Below are 22,735 nucleotides of genomic sequence, written 5' to 3'. Positions count from 1 at the left end.
TGATAGTGCTTCATAAATACATGCTCATGATACAGTCAGAATCGTGTAGTTGACTCTGCTTTCACCAGAGATGACGGGCACGGGTGGCCCAGTCGTCTAAGGTGCCGCGATTCGCTGTGCAGAGTTGCGTCACTTGGACACGCCAGAAACCTATGATCGTGGGTTCATATCTCGGTTCACCCCGATAATGTTTCTAGGTTTGTCAGCACCATACCCTTGGTCATGGGTTTCACCGAAGTGGTAAACGTCTAAGACCTGCATCACTTCAGGCTTTCCTCCCACATTAAGCTGACACGCCATGATATAACTGGAATAATGTTAAAAGTGGCTCAAACCCTACTCACTCACACCCTACTCACTCACTCACTTCACCCACTTCACCAGAGATGTCTTGTGGCTATGGAAGGAGTTAACATTACACGAACTGACATGAGCTAATGTGGGTTGCTGTCATTGTTTAACAATTCCCAGTCGATTCCCTGCATCCGATCAGATACAAGTCCAAGATTCAAACTGCCTTACGTTTCTTCTTGTATGGAGCTGAGCGCCTCCATGGTCTAACGGATAGGGCATCTATCTAGAGCGAGGGGTGTCATATCGAAAGATGGCAAGACATGCTCCTTGTTGTGACCCTCCTGGTGCTCTGCATTAAGGGGAAAAACAAGGGCTGGTTGGCTCGGAGTCAGTATACTGTGTCTGAATGGGGTATCCATGTTCAATGGCAGCATGGTATCTCAGTAGGTTGGTTGGTTTGTTTGTTGTTTAACGCCACACTCAGCAATATTCCAGCAATATGACGGCGGTCTGTAAATAATCCAGTCTGGACCCGACAATCCAGTGATTGATATCATGAGCATCGATCCACGCAATTGGGATCGATGATCGTGCATCAACCAAGTCAGCGAGCCTGACCACCCGATCCCATTTGTCGCCTTTTATGACAAGCATGGGTTACTGAAGACCTATTCTACCCCGGATCTTCACGGGTCGTATCTCAGTAGGCTAGCAATATGAAACCGGCTTTAGTTTGCACGAGCACAAACAGATGCACGCATGCATGCATGCATGCAGGCGCACTCCACTATATAAGTGCTATAAGATTGAACACAACGTTAAACCCCACTTCTCGTCACATTCTCTACAGCTTGTGAAACTGGGTCTCCGTTTATTGGGAACATGCACCACTATGGTTTCTTGCAGCAGATGAGAACACACAAAAATCACCACATGTAATGAATTTCCCAGTTAACTTCCTTTATTCTCTGGAGAGTTGATGAAATGATCGGTAAAGAAATTATTCATGTATAAATCATAAACTTCAGAAGATGTTACGAAAAAGATTTGTTTGAAATCGGATTTTGTTCAGCTTATGAGATCTACAATACTGCTACATGTAAGCTGCTCATTCTCATTCAAAAACATCTGTCAGAACTAGAGGTGTATCAGAAATACTGCATTTTATTTCATCCCTACATCAATGTTATAAAAATATCAAGATAATAGTTCACGAGATATTTGTTAGCTCATCATCTCAAGGCCGCACTTTCATGTGTGTGTTCACTGAGAACTGCAGATTAATAGTATTATTTCTTTGTCATATTCTTGTGTTATTCAGTGTGTCATTTTACAATCAGAATAAAAAGAAATAATATCTGTTCTTGATGTCATGTATGGAGTTTTTACATCACAAACTATCTTGAGAATACAAATAGGATCAAATTGCAATTCTATGTATCTTTTTTGGTGAAAATTTGAAAATTGGATTTCTAGATATAATGAAAATGATACAAAAAAATGTTTTGAAGCTTTTTGACAGGTTGCATTGCCTTTTTTAAATTTTTGAAGGAAGCTTTGAACATTTATTTTGATAGATTTAATTTGTCATGGTAGTGCATGGGGGGCACGGGTGGCCCAGTCGTCTAAGGCGCCGCGATTCGCTGTGCAGAGTTGCGTCCCTTGGGCACTCCAGAAACCTATGATTGTGGGTTCGAATCCCAGTTCGCCCCGATTATGTTTCTAGGTTTGTCAGCACCATACGCATGCTATGGGTTTCACTTAAGTGGTAAACGTCTGAGACCTGCATCACTTCGGGCTTTCCTCCCACATTAAGCTGACACGCCATGATATAACTGGAATAATGTTAAAAAAGCGGCGTTAAAGTTAAACCCAACTCACTCACTCTATCACTATAAGACAGCATATGGTGAAAGAGTTGTTTTGACAGTCTGTGCCAAGACCTTTTGAGTCTAATAGCCTGAACTTGGCTATTTTCAGTAGATTTTGATGATGTTATTCCATAATTACAAACTGTGTTTACCAGACCGAACAGAATTTTACTAGAATCAGCCTTTGGACTAGTGACTTAATATCTGCAGACTGTTGTGATAGGAATATCTTTCCCATGAAATAGGATTGACAGGAAATGTTTCTATATTGTCATTCCACTGAAATCCTTTGAGTTTATATACAAAGAGCACCAATTCCATTAGAATCCGATCGTTTACTCTGATATGATACCTGCTGGAAGATATGACAGCACCACCGTAGGAGGTTCATGTCAGGTGAACCCTGGGCGAAGTAAGACCACCCAATCAAAACGAAGGATGGGTGGATTCTCGAGCCAATCAGATGTCAGTTTTTTCAAAATGATTCAGCTTAATTACTCTACCCCTTTGATCAGGAAATTTGGACAGAGAAAAACGCCACAAAACACAAATATACCCTTCATAGTACACATTTTAAGGTGTTGTATGCCATCGCGCTCAGAAATGACAAGCTGACAATGTCCGCAACAGTAAAATAGTGCAGATCTGTTGCTTTTGCATTTTAAACTCCTTGATTATCTTCATATTTAAGTTACAGAAATCACCTATACTTGTCTGAATGTTTTGCTTACTCATACAGTGACTGGCTGATAAAACAAGTCCACATGAAGGGATTTCGTATGTAGGATCAGTAAACTAAGGTGTGGTGGTTGCAGATGTTCACTCAAAGTAGGAAGAATAATTAGATCAAGTGATTACAATTTGTGTCGACCCATGAAGCCCCGGGGAAGTCTTCAGCCACCATTGCTTGTCGTAAGAGGCGACTAACGGGATCAGGTGGTCAGGCTCCCTGACTTGGTTGATGCATGTCATCGTATGCCAATTGTCTGGATCGATGCTCATGATGTCAATCACTGGACTGTCTGGTCCAGACTTGTTTATTAACTCACCGGATCCGAAGGACCAAGGTGAGATTATGCCGTACAGTGGCATCCGTCCCTCGTCCGTACGTCATCCATACGTCAACAATTTATTCAAACGACTTCTTCTAAACCACTAATTGGAAATTAACAAATTTGATTGGAAGCATCTCTAGGTGGTGGGGGATAAAAATTGTACAAATGGTGGGGCTGACCCTCCAAGGGGCTGAGGGGCGGGGCCAAATAGGGAAAATTTGGCTACATTGCTTTAAGCGACTTCTTTTCTGGAACTAAGAGATAGATATCAACCATATTTGTTTGGAAGCATTCTCCAGTGGTGGGGATTCAAATTTGAGAAATGGAGGGGCTGAACCCTGAATATTTGCAGTATTATATACATGTACAATGCAAATGTATATTTTGTCATGATTTTGTAAATATCCAGGTGAGCGATACAGGCCCTATGGGCCTCTTGTTTACAGACCATCGTCATATTGCTGAGTGCGGCGTTAAACAACAAACAAACAAGTGGTGCCACCAGTAACATTTGGCCAATGTTAGTGGTATCCTTTGGATGAGGAAAATATTCCTGTCTCTACTGGTCTCACTTTCTCTCATCATTACTCCTATTAGCGCTGAGAAAAATAAGCTGTTTTCCAAGTGTTGTGTATATGAATGCCTGAAAACGAATTCCTTTGGCACTGTCCCCTAGTGAAGCATGAGTTACACAATGAAATATAGCTCAGTTTAACTCCCACATTCCCAACCAGCCATCATTATGTAATTGAGATTGGGTGCTTCAACTGGCTCTGATATTATCTGTTTGCACACAACTTTCCTTGGGATGGCATCCCAGAGCTTGAATGATGGTAAGTGATGTTGTGAGAGTGGAACAGGCTGATAGATCAGCTGAAAGTAAGTGCCCGAGCCCGATTATAGCCTTGAAGCACAGCACGTCAGCTTTACTGGTCTCTCAATCTCTCTAGTCAATAAAAATGTGTTTTTGATATGGGAAAAGTGTGCAACTACTCATTTGTTTTCTGGTTGGAATGATTTTGTCCTCATAGATTCTGTAAATTGTTTGAAGACTGCTGACAGGAGAACTGATTTTTGTTGTATTCAGTTCAAAATGTAACACTGTGATTGGCCAAGATATGTAGTTGGTTGGATATGAAAATTGTGAAAATTCACTGAAAATATTGTTGCAGATTCTTGGAGGTGATTTTAGTTTTCAGTTCGTGTTGCCCCTCACAAGTATAATGGTCCATTTGGTGATGTTAGCATATAATTCCTATGAATACCTTACCTCTATTATGTCATAGCCATACATTTCTAGAACTAGAGGCCGGTGGGGTAGCCTAGTGGTTAAAGCATTCGCTCATCATGCTGAAGGCTCGGGTTTGATTCCCCACATGGGTACAATGTGTGAAGCTCATATCTGGTGTTCCTTGCAGAGTTGCATCCCTTGACACATGAGAAACCTCTGATTGTGGGTTCTAATACCGGTTCACACCAATTATGTTTCTTGGTTTGCCAGCACCATACCCACAAAGTGGTAAGCGTCTGAGACAGTTGCATCACTTAGGGCTTTTCTCCCCAATCCCTTTGAGCTTTCTGCAGTGATATAACTGGAATACTGTTAATAGCAGCGTTAAACTCAACTCACTCACTTACTCACTATCCTTGTCTGTGACTTGATACTTCTGAATCACTGAAAGCCTAGAGAGTTTAACGCCAAGGTTTACCTAAATATTGCAATTAGTTAAAGTGTTCACTCCTATTCTGAAGATCCGGGTTCGGCTCCCCACAAGGATAGAAGGTGTGCAGTAAAGGACGATTATGCTTGTTGTAAGAGGCGACTAACGGGATCAGGTGGTCTGGCTTGCTGACTTTAAGTTTTCTTTAACACCCCTTTAGCAGTGTTCATGGTTATATCAGCCTAATTTCAGAGGGCATAGTAATGGACATGTATCCCTTTTTAAGCTTTGTGGTTAGAATATGTCCCTAACACTCTGCTGTAAAAGGCCACTATGCTTGTCGTAAGAGGCAACTAACGGGGTCGGGTGGTCAGGCTTGCTGACTTGGATGGGGCATGGCATCATATCCCAATTGTGTAGATCAGTGTTCATGATGTAAATCACTGGATTGTCTGGTCCAGACTCGATTTTTAACAGACCGTTGTCATATAGCTGGAGTATTGCTGAGTGCAGCATTAAACAACAAACAAAGAAGGTGTGGAATCTACTTTTGGTGTCCCCTGCTATGATATTGTTGGAATATTGCTAAAAAAGGTGTAATTCCACACTCAACTCAAATGGATGATGAAAGTTCTTGTAAACATAACGTGAAGCCTATGAACCTATTAAGCAATGAAGCTTGAACATTCATGTATCAAAAATTGCAGTTTAATCCAATCATTATCAAGTGACTTATAGCAATGTGTGCTGTTTACAACTCTGAACAGTGTTCATTTAGAGTATAAAGATTCGTGCAACAAATATTGTTCTTGGAAATGTTGTATGGAAACTTGAAGTAAAGACTCTTAAGGTGATACAAATTCTTTCTCAGTACAAGTGGCATGTGCCTTAGCAGACGTGGCACTTTGAAGATACATGCTCTGTTAGTTGAGGCTGATGTTTACGCACATGTTGACAGGGAATTGGCTCTTGGGGGGAATCAAGGACAAAATAGTCATCACTGTCCTGGAATGCACAACATATAAACAATAAACAACAAATACACAATGAGCGAAAGACCTGCTCTGACAACACAAACACTGCGATGAGCGGACCTTCCAGCTCAGGCATACATGAGGTGAGCGGAGCTCCAGCTCAACCTTAGGATGTTTCCTGCGAGCGGCACATCCTGCTCAAGGTCGCCCCTACACCAGTGTTCGGAATACCAAGCTGACTACGATTGTAATTGTAACACATATATAGTAATGGACAGATGAAGAGACAATGGCGTTGCTCTGGCCATGGGACATATGGCCGTGATGAACCGTCACAGGACAGGGGATGAACAATTAAGGAATTAATTTCATACTATAAATAACAGTAATTAACGGGAAGTGATATAGTACCTCAGGCTGTCTGACAGTCAGTGGTAGTGCTATTTGGGGCTGGGATGACTCCATGTTTTAAATGAGAAGGAATACTGGTAGGAGATGTTTAGAGATGAAACGATCAGCCAAACATTTGGCACAATGCCTTACTCATGCCCATACAAATATCATATCTGTTGATCATATATCGTGCTATGCAACAGATACATGAATGTATTTATCAGTGTTAAATGGTGCGAATATAATATTTTTAAAGTGCTGTTTTCTGCTAGCATACACAATGGGTCTCAAACGACTCAAATGTACTAAGCATGTTTTGGTTTGGTTTCTATTCATTACTTCTGATCAGTGAATAAGAAAAATGTCAATTTGCCGTGTAATATTATTTATTGTGAAGCAAACTTACTTTTGAGGATCTGTATCATATCAGGTTGAAGTATTTTGTTATTTTCTGAGAATTTGAGATATCATGCTTATCAAGTCAGCTTGGATGCCGAATGAAGATCCGGGGTAGAATAGGTCTTCAGCAACCCTTGCTTGCCGTAAGTGGCGACTATGCTTGTCATAAGAGGCGACTAATGGGATTGGCTGGTCAGGCTTGCTGACTTGGTTGATGCATGTCATCTTATCCCAATTGCATGGATCGATGCTCATGATGTCAATCACTGAATTGTCTGGTCCAGACTCAATTATTTACATTAGAATATTGCTGAGTATGGCGTTAAACAACAAGCAAACACAAAACAAAACAAAGCTGGGGATAACCAAGTGGTTAAAGTGTTTGTTCGTCATGCCGAAGACCCGGAGACCATTTCTGGTGTTCCCCGCCATGATATTCCTGGAATATTGCTAAAAGAGGCATAAAACCATACTCACTCACTCACTTACCCTCACTTATCACTACCCTGTCATGTATGGATTAATATATTCACTCAAAAGAAGTTAAAGAACACATGATTTTTTTGTGTGTGACAATTGTTAATCTGTCCTTTAATATGACCTTAATAAAGGTTCTGAATTCTTGTGTGTATGTTTGCTATCTTCGCTGGTACAAATGGTATGGAATAAATCTTCAAATAAACTAACCTCCATGTTTTAAACATCCTAAAGAATCTTTCAAAGTGTTTCACATTACAGAATGGAAATCTTTAAAACAGACCGAATAGCCACTAAAATCAACTGAAAAATAACAAAAAACAATTTGATCAATGTTAAAATGGCCACAGTATTGACATGCATAAAAAGGTGATTCTTTGTGAGGCAACTTGCCTATTGACCCACGCTTTGATTGCATGGTTGAAAGAAGGAAAGAAATGCCGACACTGCACATGTTCTGTAAATTACGGAGTCCTTCGCTGTATGGAGGTGCATCCATAACCCTCACCTCTGTCATGGCCGTTCATTGAGGACGGATGACAGAAGAGGCAGGGTCACTCTCATGCTGTGCTACAGATTCTGTGTGCAGTTATTGAATTATCACAGCAATTGTTGGAAGGTTATTTTTCTTTAATTTAATTTATCTCGTGGCTGATGTGAGTAACACCAAATCAATATCGCAAGAGCTTCATTCATTGTGCCCTTCATTGTAAATTACTTAATTTCCAACAAGATGAGCATGCAAAAATAAATATTTTCTCCCTTCCTGTGAATTATGTTTGCAAAATAAGACACTTTATCACACTTTTTATACTTTTTTTCTTACCAAAGTGCCGTTGTGTTTCAGTTAACAGTAAATGATCGATATTATTCTTGCAGTCATTGGTATTTTCCTCACAACTATTTATGGTAGGCTGTAAAGTGTGCAATTCTACCGTACAGATAAATTTCAGGAGCAAATTAGATTGGCGACAGTTCTTATTTAATTAGGCAGTTTATGTGTCTCCTCTGTATAATTTTGAACAATAATTCCTTATATTTTTTTATTATTTCCTAGATTAGTTGTGTTGGCTAGAGCAAGTCTTCTTTACAATACTTTGCACAGTATATCTTAAGTGCATAACTGGAAGTTATTTTTTTGCCCTTTTCTCAGCTCATATGAATTATTTCATGAGATATTTGTCGTTGATCATTAAAGATTTCTTCACTGAATGGCCCCATAAGTATTATTCAATCAATGGCCCCGTAAGGAATCCAGACAGAACTGCTCCCGTTTCCAGACTTCTCGTAATATATGTCTATAATGGTGATCAATTGGGCACAATGACTGATGAGTGTGGAGAGTATTGGATATTGGATGGTGACCTGGGAAGACTAACAAGAAGCTGTGATCTGGCGATGCTATTCTCTCTTGGGTTCAGATTCATCCTTATGTGATCGACCACTGGTTTGTCGTATACAGACTTGATTACATTTTCAAGCTACATTGATGTAGCTGTAACTCTAGTGGTTAAGATGTGTACATCATGCTTTTTGTAATGATATGAAATAATACGGAAAAACCTAATTTTATTATGCCATTTTCCAATTCTGCATTGTGATTGGTCCTCTGATTGAAGTAGTTGCAAATGCTTCAAATTCACATTCAGTTTCAAATGAAATATACAGGTATGGAATCAAGGTTTGAAACCTCTAAATTGTATTCCATCAGTGTTGTGCTCTATTCTATCTCCTGTGTACAAGTATCCCCTGATGATGTTTGGATCACAACAAAGAAACAACTCTAAACATGCAAAATGGGATTGTTTGTTCTCATCTCGTACCGGGGCGGTCGGGTAGCCTAGTGGTTAAAGCGTTCGCTCATCACGCCGAAGACCTGGGTTCGATTCCCGACATGGGTACAATGTGTGAAGCCCATTTCTGGTGTCCCCCGCCGTGATATTGCTGGAATATTGCTAAAAAGCGGCATAAAACCTCACTCACTCGCTCACTCATCTCCTACCGATGGCAGTATTAAACAACACCTCCTTTTACTTTCTTAAAACAACCTATTTCTTTCAGTTTTTAAAAACATTTGGTTTTTAAAGTTTTTGATGATATATGATTGTGTAATATGCATCAGATTTGGCAGAGTTCTCCACTTCAATTATTTTTGCTCTTCTTTCACATTCGGTGTTTTCTTATCATTGACATGGTTAAACTGAGGGCCTCAGGGCTTTAGGTAAGACGCATAGTGGTAATAGGGACAGGCTTCAAAACGTAATCAGACATGAGCTTGTGCTGTGGGGAATCATGAGGAGATATTGTGTTGTTTCCCCAGAGTAAGCAGAGCCACTGCACATTTGACATTTGAAAGTTGAGCGTCTTGGCAACCCCGATTGATTTCTTGGTTATAGATATATGGAATTGAGTTTACTTGTCTAGCTGCCCTCTGTAAGCACCATGATGTAGATCGTGGATGCAGTAGTTCATGATATGGATTACCTGTTGACTTCTATAGAAAGTAGAGCAGCTATTGTCACTGTGTCCTTCAGGACACCTAGATGTAAATGACTCCACTGAATGGGCTTGGCCAATACTGTAAGGAGGACAACTGACTGCTGGCTATTAGTGTAACCTGACACAGTTTACATTTATTCTATACAAATAATCTTTTTAGACCATTGGTTAGTGCTGTATGTTTGGTGGTAGGATGTTACTGTCGTTACAGTAATTGTGTTACACTGCAGGGCTGCATAATTTTTATCCCCCTCAACGTCTGTCCTTCCTTATATGTCTTTCCACCATTCATCTACTTCACGAAGGGGACAGGGGCGGTTGGGTAGCCTAGTGGTTAAAGCGTTCGCTCGTCACGCCGAAGACCCGGGTTCGATTCCAGACATAGGTACAATATGTGAAGTCCATTTCTGGTGTCCCCCTCCGTGATATTGCTGGAATATTGCTAAAAGCGTCGTAAAACCAGGCTCACTCACTCAAAGGGGACAACCTTTCTCAAAAACTATTTAAGTCAGAGAAAAGAAATTCTGATATTACATGTCAGGATCTTAAATGAGTTCTAAAATTGGTGTCTTAAGGCTTTAAAGTACTCTTTTTTTTATAGTTTATATTGAATACTGTATGAACAAACAAATTTCTTATCTGCCCAATGGGGGGGTATAGTGTTTTTTTGTTTGTTTTGGAAAGAATAAGACTAAGTCCATCTGGGTTATGGGACTGACCATCGTATATTAGGGAGGGGGGTTGGAATTTTATTAAAAAAATAAATTGTCCCCAAAAATTCTTTAAAAAAAATAATTAGTTGGGTACCCTTGCGTTTTAAATATTCGCTCGTCACGCTGAAGGACGGAGCTCGATTCCCCACGTTTACAGTGATCGAAGCCCATAATTCCTTTGAATACCTTACCTCTATTACATTATGGCCATAAATTCCTGTTTTAGCGGTAATCGCACTATAAAATCTTTAGATTTATCAACAGACATTCTCTTCAAAGCCTACATATCCAATAATTAAATTCTATCCTCCGCATCAGTGAAACCACACATGCACAAGGCAGGAAAACGTCTCTTCTCTTCTATCCTGTGGGTCCAGATGCAAACATCAAGAACAATTTGATCCCATCTTGTGTCAACCCCATTTCTGGGGTCCCCTGCCATGATATTTGTAAAAGCTGCATAAAACCATACTGACATCACAGGTTACTGTGAAATAGCTGTATATTGTTGATTGAGGCGATTAATCAAAGAAACAAAAATCCTGCAATTGGCACCTGGTTTTTTAGGTCCAGTGACTATTACTGATTACTGCTTTCTTTATTCATGATGATATTGTTTCTGCTTTGCTTATATGGTGGCTTCTATTTTCCAGGTGACAGACTTTGCCTGGTCTCATGATGGGCGGATGGCGCTGATCTGTTACCGGGATGGCTTTGTGTTGGTGGGATCAGTTGCAGGACAGCGGTACTGGTCGTCCATGCTGAATCTGGACAACACCTCAATATCATGTGGTGTCTGGTCTCCTGATGATCAGAAGGTAGGGCAGGTGTAATACGTTATGAGGGGTGTGGTCTCCTGATGATCAGAAGATAGGGCAGGTGTGATACGTTATGAGGGGTGTGGTCTCCTGATGATCAGAAGATAGGGCAGTTGTGATACGTTATGAGGGGTGTGGTCTCATGATGATCAGAAGGTAGGGCAGGTGTAATACATTATGGGGTGTGTGGTCTCCTGATGATCAGAAGATAGGGCAGTTGTAATACGTTATGAGGGGTGTGGTCTCCTGATGATCAGAAGATAGGGCAGGTGTGATACGTTATGAGGGGTGTGGTCTCCTGATGATCAGAAGGTAGGGCAGGTGTAATACGTTATGAGGGGTGTGGCCTCCTGATGATCAGAAGGTAGGGCAGGTGTAATACTTTATGAGGGGTGTGGTCTCCTGATGATCAGAAGGTAGGGCAGGTGTAATACGTTATGAGGGGTGTGGTCTCCTGATGATCAGAAGATAGGGCAGGTGTAATACGTTATGAGGGGTGTGGTCTCCTGATGATCAGAAGGTAGGGCAGGTGTAATACGTTATGAGGGGTGTGGCCTCCTGATGATCAGAAGGTAGGGCAGGTGTAATACTTTATGAGGGGTGTGGTCTCCTGATGATCAGAAGGTAGGGCAGGTGTAATACGTTATGAGGGGTGTGGTCTCCTGATGATCAGAAGATAGGGCAGGTGTAATACGTTATGAGGGGTGTGGTCTCCTGATGATCTGAAGGTAGGGCAGGTGTAATACTTTATGAGGGGTGATAACTTGTGCCACGTTCTTCATGTGAATAAAATATGTTTAGACTAAGCCTTCATCCTCTATCGTCAGGTAATGTTCGGCACCACTGATGGCCAGATCATCGTGATGAGCTCAACTGGTGCCATGATATCCCAGGTCACAGTGCATGATGGGATGGAGATTTCCTCCATGGCATGGTCCTGTGAGAGATTTAACATGGAGGAAGCTGAAAGTTCAGAAGACTCCACGAGAAACACCGAAGGTAAATGTTCGACCAGTGTTTACATAGATAAACAGTTGTATTTTTAATGCTGCCTACTGCCAGAATCACCTTTGTAGAACATGTCTAAAATAAGTCATTATCATTCATCGATCTATTATGCGCCTAATATCCAATCACCAAGGAAAAAGTGGATAGAGTGGAAGGTTGGTGGTTCGATGCCGGGCCTCGCCATACCTAAAGATGTTAAGATATGGCACTTGTTGTTACCCTGTCTGGTGCTCAGCATTAAGGGGATAAAATTGAGTGAGTGAGTGAGTATGGTTTTACGCCGCTTTTAGCAATATTCCAGCAATATCACGGCGGGGGACACCAGAAATGGGCTTCACACATTGTACCCATGTCGGGAATCGAACCAGGGTCTTCAACGTGACGAGCGAACGCTTTCACCACTAGGCTACCCGACCGCCCCTAAGGGGATAAAAGAAGGACTGCTCTGCTCTGAGTCAGTATACTGTGTCTGAGTGGGGTATCCATGTTAAATTGCTGCATGGTATTGCTATGAGCTTGCACCATAGAACTGGCATGAGTCCAGAGTAGTAAAAACACACACGCCAAGCCACGCCACGCCACGCCACGCCACGCTTGCACCTCACTAAATCATTAAACTCTACCTCACCAATCACCAAGTGGTGTCTCATGGTGTTATACAAGAATGCATGCTTCATATCTCACACCCAGGAGATGGATATTCGTTGATTTGTTTGGTCCAGACTGTATTTGAGCAAAACAAAATCAACTTTCAAAAATTGGACTGCGCAAATCACTGATCTAAACAAATAACAAATAGATTTCATCGTCTTGAAATGGACATTAATTTCTAAATGAGTCCCTGTTCAGCGTTTCTAATCTGTGTGTGTAAACCAGATTTAAGAGTAGTCCAAATATTGATATCAAATTTGAATGTATCCTCAGCATACCATTGAGGTTTCTGTCATTGCATGTCTCATGTACCTTTACACAGTATGTCATTGACAGGCGACTATATTTTATGTGGGAACTTTCAGTTGACAGTTGATGTGGTATGAGATGTGGTCGATATAACTTTTTTTCTTGTCCCTTATTCTCATATTTCAGGTGTTTAATAAAAAATTCAATTCTCTGAGTGACCAGGGTGGTATTTCCTAAAGTACTGTGCATCTAATGAAGATTTATGATAGTCTTTGTGGAAAGGATTTCCAAACCCAGACAGATGAATAATACGTAACTAGCAGACAAACAGTTCGAGCGGGGATGGTTTTACGCCGCTTTCAGCAATATTCCATCAATATCACAGCAGTGGACATCTTAAATGGGTTTCACACATTGTACCCATTGTACCCAGAATCGAATCTGGGCCTTCAACATGAAGAGCAAACGCTTTAACCACTAGGCTACCCCACGGCCTTGCTGTTTAAGAAAAAGCTTGAGTGAGTGAGTGAGTTGGGTTTTACACTGCTTCTAACTGTATTACAGTTATATCGTGGTGTGTCAGGTTAATGTGGTAGGAAAACCACAAGTGATGAAAAAGCTTGAACTAAGGGAGAAAATTAGCTGGCGAGTAGTAGTATTTGCAAACTAGAGGTTTTCAGTGTATGGCAAAATTACTGCAGATACATCAGCCATATTGTCAACCTGCATCAGGTCCACTCACAGTCAATAGGCACTGTGTCTAGATTCAGTAGATTACACAACCAGCTCTGTAACTGGAACAGATTCTTTGTCTGTCTGTGTGACTCAATGTCTGCTTCGTAGACAAGCAGGCATTTTGATCAAGTAGGAAACAAGCTCTGCTGTAAGACACACCTGATTATTTCCTCATTACCATCACATAGTGCTGTCCTCTGGAGGTGACAAGCAGTCCAGTGTGTGAGTGAGTGAATCTTGATTGAACACAAATTGGCTGTATTGGGCATTGGTGGCCCAGTCCCTTATTCGGACCTTATTCTGACAGTATTTGAAATTTGGACCCCTATGAAGATCCGTGGCTAGGATTGGTCTTCAGCAACCCATGCTTGTCGTAAGAGGCGACTAAATGGTTCAGGCTCGCTGACTTGGTTGATGCCTGTATCCCAATTGCGTAGATCAATGCTCATGATATCAATCACTAGTCTGCGCTATCCTCGATTCTTTATAGGCTGCCATCATATAACTGGAATATTGCTGAATTTGTCTCAAACAACAAACAAACAAGAATGAGAATGTATGCTCTCGGGATTCTCTTCATAAATGATGTGTAAATAGCAAATAAATAGCAACAACTATTGGGGCAGACCACAAAGAACCTAGAAGCCACCATAATTTCTAACACTTATGTCATAACAGCTGCTTGAAAGTGGATGGGGGTAGTTCCCATGTGTCAGAATTACAGATGCCTGTTGACCGTGGTCAAGTGGTAGAGTGTCCGCCCAGAGAGTGGAATGTCCGGGGTGCGATCCCTGGCCGCGCCATACCAGAAGACATTAAAATATGGTACTTGTTGTAACCCTGTCTAAGGGATAAAACAAGGACTGGTCTGCTCGGAGTCAGTATACGATGTCTGAGATGGGTATTCATGTTAAACTGCAGCATGGTACCTCAGTGGGCTGGTACTATAAACTAGCATCAGTCCGGACTAGTACAAGCATCCAAACACACACATGCATGCACGTCGCTATGTAAATGCAATAATCTTGGATGCGACGTTAAACCCCATTTCAACTGACCTTCAGATGGCCGTCAGTCACCAGTCATAGACCAAAAAAATTCACACATCATGTAAAGACTGATTGTCAGTCCTGGCTTTATGTTATGGTTTGCCTGATCCAAGCATGATCACTGTGTGCCACCAGGACATGGCAATGGACATGTATCCCTGTTTAAGCTTTTTGATTAGGATATGTCCCTAACACTCTGCTGTAAAAGGGGACTATGCTTGACGTAAGTTGGCGACTTGGGGGATCGGGTGGTCAGGCCTGCTGACTTGGTTGATGCATGTCATTGTATTCCAATTGTGTGGATCGATGCTCAAGATGTCAATCACTGGATTGTATGGTCCAGACTAAATTATTTATAGACCGCTGTCATATAGCTGGAATATTGCTGAGTGCGGTGTTAAACAACAAAGAAACAAACAACTGTCTAAGCGAAAGCTAAATGGTCTGACTTAGATTGGATCATCAGACCAAGGGTTTTGCTGATTGCGTGTCATGATACCCAGACAGTGTGGGAAGTTGTTCATGCTTTTAATCACCAGTTTTTCTGGTCAACCTCAATTTTTTGTATACTCTTAAGCAACCTTAAAAACAATAATAGGCTTGGTTCTCAGGCTCTGCCCGCATCAACATAAAGTTTGCTGCACGTTTTGTCTTGATTACGATTTTGAAAAAAATTAAAAAATCCTTTATTGTTCCAAAACCAACGGTAGTCAAATACTGTATACCTGTATTTTACTCATCAAGGAATACATTTTTGTAGGGAGCCACTTTCCCAGGTTGATTATTCTTTGTTTTTTTGGTTACAAAGTAGTATGAAAAAAAAAGAAGAAAAAAAAAACCACACCGCCCGCCCGCACTATATTTTCAAAAACCATTGCCTGAGAACCAATTCTTTTATTATTTTAAGCCTTATTTAGTTTAATGTGCATTTTTTAGGTCAACCATACCAACTGCTAATTACCTCATTAACTTACAATTTTAAGATTGATATTCCCCAAACTAGGAACACCTCACCTCCCATACATGGCTTACAGTAGAAAAGGTTTGGGTTGACAGTAATGAATGTCTGTTCATATAACTAAACCTGTTTGAACCAATATGTATGATATCATAACATCTTTTCTGGAGATTTTCGTGTTTATTTTTTTAAGCAAATATTATTGCTTTTCGGGTATTTTGAGATGTTCTTGTGCCTGAGAACTAAAAATATTTCTTGTTAGCCTTATGATCATAAATGCAAAATATTGCACATAACTTGTAATTAGGCAGAATAAATTTAAATTAGAAAAAAGGATCTGATAGAGGTCATTAATTATGATTTGGGTTTTATTTCCATCAAATGTTAGGAAATGGAATTAAGTGATTGAAGAAATAACATGCTTATAACACACTGGCAATTTCATGTAGAATTTTATAAGATTTCATTTTATTGATGTCATAACAAACAGTAGGCAGAGGAAGCTTAATTTTATATCTGCGCATGAATTGAGTTTTAATGGAGAGGATTTAGTTAATGATATATAGTCAGGTGATGTTCTCATTCAGGCGAAGTGTATTCGGCTGACTGGAACTTTATCACAGTGCCGTTGATATTGTGTGGAGTCATGCGAGTTTGGTCGGAAACACTGATTTCCAACCCTAATGCTATCACAACCCTTCAGTATATTAAGCTAGGTTGTTATTGTGTTATCCCATAGACACTGCATGTATGTTCTGGACGACGATTCTGGTTCATGTTTGTTATGAAATTATGGTATTCTGAGTATAGTTTGTGCACACACTGCTTCAAATCAATAATTTAGACGTACTTTGATGGGGAAAAGTCAGTTCATTTCATGGAAGATTTTTCACAATTACTTGTGCAACTACACCTTGTAAGACCAACATAGACAGTGTGCTTCATTGAGCAGGTTATTGAATACATAGTGATTCAGGTCCTATGTGATGACACTGTGATCCAACTCTAATACATGTATTACTGATTGGGAGGGGACTTTGATACAGATGTAATATTGCTGATTAGGAGGGGACTGAAGCAGGTGAAATATTGCTGATTGGAAAGGGACTTTGATGCAGATGTAATATTGCTGATTGGGAAGGGACTTTGATACAGATGTATTATTGCTGATTAGGAGAGGACTTTGATACAGATGTAATATTGCTGATTAGGAGGGGACTGAAGCAGGTGAAATATTGCTGATTGGAAAGGGACTTCGATACAGATGTAACATTGCTGGTTGGGAGGAAGCTGTGGTCCAGCTGTAATATTGCTGTTTGGGAAGGGACTGTGGTCCAGCTGTAATATTGCTGTTTGGGAGGGGACTGTGGTCCAGCTGTAATATTGCTGTTTGGGAGGGGACTGTGGTCCAGCTGTAATATTGCTGATTGGGAGGGACTTTGATACAAATGTAATATTGTTGATTGCTGATATTGCTGTTGGCATTTTTTTTTAGACAAAACATCACTTACTTCCTTGCTAAACTAATTCATTCCTGAGATTAATATTACATTTGTTTGCTTAAAAAAAGGGACATCAAGTAATTTCAGAGAGAAAAATCCATCCCTGACCCATGGTTGACACACGTTACATGGTGTGCTCAATGATTGATAGAAGATCTGGTTGGAGGACATTCTACATGCTATGTTGATTGTCTGATTGCAGATGGAATCTCCAAGACCCACACACTGGCTGTTTGTTTCAAGTATGGGGATATCTTCCTGCTGTCTGGCCATGATGATGTTTGTCCTCGCATGGTATACACAACATTAACAGGTTTGTCCACATTACGCTTCATAAGTTCTGATACTTCTGTGATAGCATGTCCCCTATAACTACCCATGTGGGAGTCATTGAGCAGTCATGCTTCAATAGTTTAGTGCACTCTTGCTTCCTGTAGGTGTGTCAGTAGAGGCTTGCGTCAACTTTGAATATATTGATTAAGTGTACACCAAATTTAAAGTTCATCAGAAACTGTTTTCCAGGTCTACTCACCAATCAGTAAGTACTCAGTACCTAGAATGCCTTTAAAGTGCTATTCTATCCCAGACCGGAGTGTGAGGAGGTAGAAAACACACACTTTTCACAGAACAAATATGAAAATTTAATTAATAAGGAATAAGTTCAAAAAACTTTTTTCATGGTTATCAGCCATGACTTCCTCAGTGATGACTAGTTGTGGACTTATGGATTTCAACTTCTTTCTTATTTCAATGCAGTACTTAGGAGCTGGTCCTGGATGATGACTAAATGCATCATTGCCAGAGGTCCAGATTTCTGCCTACAAATACTGTATTATACGTAATTAGGGCCCCGTTCTTATAAGCGTCCACTGCGATATTTGCTAATATATTGGCTAGTAAACAATCCCACTCAGCACCCTTTCCGATTGATAAATTTATTCGTGTATAATACGCACTCATGTGTTATATGCACCCTTAATTATGGGCAATTAAATTCTAGAAAAATATATCTGTCGTATATAAACATTTCAGGCTGTCAGCATAAACCATAAAATTTATCTTTTCACCAAAATAATGTTCTAATAAGAGCCCCCTATTTCTAATTTTGAGAACGCCCTGGGCACTTATAAAGTCGAATACGGTATATAAAGTTTGAAAATTAGTTTCACAAAGTTCAATAGATGGATTGAGCTAAAACATATACCCTTAAACTTCAAACGTAAAACTTTTGATCAGGTGTTAATGCTGAATGGATGGATAGTCCTTAATTTCCATAGAGAGTCTAAATGAAGGCTTGTGTACTCATTTGGGGCATGAACAACACCTCATTAGTCTATATCCTTCGCCACAAAGTTGGATGGGGAAAAAGGAATGGGTGGTGTCTGTCCTTCCTTCTATCACGTTATGTTTCTGGAGCATAAATCAATGGCCGCTCAATATTCCTTGATCAAACTTTGCACAGATATCAGTCTAGCTATCAATTTGTGCCTTTTGCAACAAGGGAATTTTGGATAGTTTTACTTTTTTCTGGTCTCCATGACAACAAATTGATCTTGTAGCAAATTCCACATATCAGTCTTGCCATGAAATGATGCCTTTTGCTTTTTTTTTTTTTTTTTACAAATTCCAGTAATGAATTATTGACAAACTATTTGCATTTCCTCACTAATTTGTCAAAGGGTAACCTGTTAACTTTCCTTTGTTTGGATCTTTTATAAAAAAAAATAATTCCTTTGAAACAAATGGAAAACCCCAGTGTATCCAGTGATAACCAGTGCTTCCAGTGGTCTTTCCAAAGTAATATCAGATGTCTAAAGGTACCAGTGAGCTTTTTTGTTATGTGTCATTGTCTCTTTAGGGCAGCATTTAAAGTCACAGGATTGAGCCTTGCACTCAGTAGAACATACCTTTGGTGGAGAATTTCATGCTTATTCTTTCTGTGGTTAGGATTTGTAGATACAAGAAATATTCTTCTACAGAATTGTTGAGACAATTCTTACTGTTTGACGCTGCCTGACCCTAATTTCTATGGTGTTACTAAAAGACATTGACCTAGTTTGAAAGTTGAAGCAGAAATATGCTCAGAAGTAATTCTTTTAAATTGGAAATAGTATATTAACTTCAACACCAGATTAACTAAATGCAGTCTCTGAAAGTCAGCTTCTGGATGGAGATTTTAATGTCAGTGACAAGTCTTGCAGTATTCAGCTCCACATTTCAGAAGAATAGAGGAGAGGACAGGTTGTTAGGACAGATGTATTTATTGGTTTTGATAATGTAGTAATTGATTCAATGATGCTGCACATGTTGTGAAAACAAATTCCAGATAGCTTGACTGCCCACCATGACTACATTAGTCTTTGGTCTCTAATCCCTTTTTGAACAGAGCCTACCCACCTATCTCAGCGTCACAATTGTTGTTAAGTTATGTGTTGAAGTATGGCACCTACAATGGGTTTCTTTGGCATTCTTGAAAAAATATGGAAAATCAGAAAATTGTATAACTGTATTTTAGCTTAAAGAGATGACTGGCCTGTGAAGATCCAGGTTAGAATTGGTCTCCAGCAACCACTGCTTGTTGTAAGAGGTGACTTATGGGATCAGTTGCTTATGCTGTTTACCAGTCCAGAATTGATAATGGCAATAATGTTGCTGTTATTGTACTGACTTAGCATCAGACATTCATTTGTTCAGGCACATGTATACTATAGTATTGTATGATGTCCTCTGCAGGTCTCAAGATGGACTGGTCCAACTGTGGGGAGTACCTGGCAGTGGGAGGGTTCATCCGCCTGCCCAACCTCCAGTGCCGCAATGAACTCCACTTCTATACCAAGGATGGTAAACTGAAGCACTGGGTCACCGTTCCTTCTCAGGTGGGGTTCATTGAGGGGGAAGTAAGTACAACAAGTACACTCTCTATCACAATGGAATGGCAACAGAAGTAAGTCAACCCAAGCAGTGCCTCATTTCAGAAGGATTTCGTGAAGAAAACTTTCTGAAAATTCTTTTTGGAAAGATATGTAAAATGTCATATGACAGTTTATACAACATCTGTGTAATCTTGATGCATGTAAGTCAGAGTACAAAATTAAGCCTGAAGTAAGAGTCGTGTCATAACCCCATGTTTAAAGTTAAATATTTAGGGGTCACAAGATTCAAATTCTAAAACACCATGGACTCTAGGACTCTCCTTAATTTCCCAAACTGTAAGTAATTCATTGGAATGAAATAAGATCATTTAATTAAACAAACAGTGGAGTGAGTGAGTGAGTAAGGTTTTATGTCCATTGTTACAATATTCCAGCAATATCAGTGGGGGACACCAGAAATGAGCTTCACAGAGTATACCCATGAATCAAATCAGGGCCTTTGGCATGACAAGCGAACACTTTGACGACAAGGCTACCCACTGCCCCAACAAACTGGAGTTGTATAGTATATTTCACTATATGGACAATCACTATTTCCAATATTATATAATTCAAATGCCCCAGCAGAAACACTTTCAATCAATGTCAGGCTGTTCACTTCACCAGAAGAAAAGCATACTTGCAATGCAGTGAAAACACATTATATTGAACTTGGCATGTTGTACATTGTCTTAAGTATGTATTAACTGTTGTATCGCTTTGCAAATCACGAATTACATATAACATAAGACTCTGACAATGATCACTGCTCTTAGAATGGTTGAGGAACAATAACATACCTGAGCACATACTGGGCACTTGTGTTTAACTCATGGTTAATTTTAGACTTGTTTGTTAGATTGCACCTATGTCCTGTTGCTGTAAGGTAATAATAAAAATATATGAAATGTAAAAATGTCTTAATTCCCTAATTCCAAGAAGGAAAAAGACTCCTGAACAAATAATACCTGAATAACGCCTGGATACAAGACTACTGTAAAACTATTCTGTTGCATAATTAAGCTTTTGTCAATCCACTGTGATAGAGAGTACCACCACCAGCTTTCCAGACTGTTGCCAGTCCCTTGTAATAGAGAATGCCACAAATAGCTAGCTCTCCAGACTGTTGCCAGTCCCTGTGATAAAGAATGCCGCTACTAGCTCTCTAGACTGTTGCCAGTCCCCTGTGATAAAGAATGCCACTACTAGCTCTCTAGACTGTTGCCAGTCCCTTGTAATAGAGAATGCCGCTACTAGCTCTCTAGATTGCTGCCAGTCCCTTGTAATAGAGAATGCCACTACTAGCTCTCCAGACTGTTGCCAGTCCCCTGTGATAAAGAATGCCACTACTAGCTCTCTAGACTGTTGCCAGTCCCTTGTAATAGAGAATGCCGCTACTAGCTCTCTAGACTGTTGCCAGTCCCTTGTAATAGAGAATGCCGCTACTAGCTCTCTAGATTGTTGCCAGTCCCTTGTAATAGAGAATGCCACTACTAGCTCTCCATACTGTTGCCAGTCCCCTGTGAAAGTGAATGCCACTACTAGCTCTCTAGACTGTTGCCAGTTCCTTGTAATAGAAAATGCTGCTACTAGCTCTCTAGACTGTTGCCAGTCCCCTGTGAAAGTGAATGTCATCACTAGCTCTCTTGACTGTTGCCATTCCCTTGTGATAGAGAATGCCACAGCTATATCCCTCTAGACTGTTGCCAGTCCCCTGTGATAGCGAATTCCACCACCAGCTCTCAAGTCTGTTGCTCTCTCAAACTCTGTAGACTTGCCGATGTATTGTGATAGAGCCTATGCATGGTTTGAAACATGGAAAAGAATGCATACTTTTTGAAATGAGGTCTTTTGTATATCAAATTAGAAACAGATAGAATAACCTTTTGGGAGTATGTTCAATGTTTCTTCTTATTTGTGTGCAGAAAAAAACGAAGAGATATTTAGAACAATGACACCAACGCTTTGTCATCATCAGTGTTGGATAGGGAATACACAGCTGCAACCCGAACATCACCAATTTGTACTATACAGTTGGAAATAGATCAGTGTACTCAGAAATAGTGACAATTTAATTTTTGCTGCTGTATTCAACAAAATGAGTAATTCGTAAAATATAAAATAGAATATTGCATGTTCACAATTAACACAGGCAAATAAGATAATTAACTGTTTTTCTTTGCAGCTTCAAGACATATAACATCATAGTTCCCATGTTTTGTTCCAATCAGTATACAGTCAAGTCTCGTTAATCCAACACTCATTAATCTGACAATCGGCTTTTTCCAACACTAATGATGGGAACCGAATAAATCAGTGCTACTAAGATCTTTTAATACGACAGTCACGGACTCGGACTCCGACACACATCACTCATTAATCGGTCTCATTAATCCAGCACAGTGATCAGCAAACTTAATGGTCAACTGGCTGCGAGTACACAGACCCATGTTTTTATGTGAGAAGAGTCGGATGTAGCTGTGTATTACAACGGCTGCAGACATAAAGTTGTTAAAC

General features: G+C 40.2%; 1 protein-coding gene across 1 annotated transcript in view; it reads left to right on the top strand.

Annotated features, from left to right (window-relative positions):
- The window catches only part of LOC139473821 (tubby-related protein 4-like), a 214,247-nt gene that overhangs the window by 94,393 nt on the left and 97,119 nt on the right, over positions 1-22,735 (top strand). Inside the window, exons 3-6 of the mRNA XM_071256582.1 lie at positions 10,990-11,154; positions 11,982-12,153; positions 17,509-17,619; positions 20,040-20,203. Of these exons, the coding sequence (XP_071112683.1) occupies positions 10,990-11,154; positions 11,982-12,153; positions 17,509-17,619; positions 20,040-20,203 (612 nt within the window). The remainder of the gene's footprint in view (positions 1-10,989; positions 11,155-11,981; positions 12,154-17,508; positions 17,620-20,039; positions 20,204-22,735) is intronic.

This window comes from Haliotis cracherodii, unplaced genomic scaffold (assembly GCF_022045235.1).
Source record: "Haliotis cracherodii isolate W230 unplaced genomic scaffold, xgHalCrac1.p SCAF_3, whole genome shotgun sequence".
NCBI classification, from domain to species: Eukaryota; Metazoa; Mollusca; class Gastropoda; order Lepetellida; family Haliotidae; genus Haliotis; species Haliotis cracherodii.
Note: the sequence above shows the minus strand (reverse complement) of the source record. Positions and strands in the feature narration are given on the sequence as shown.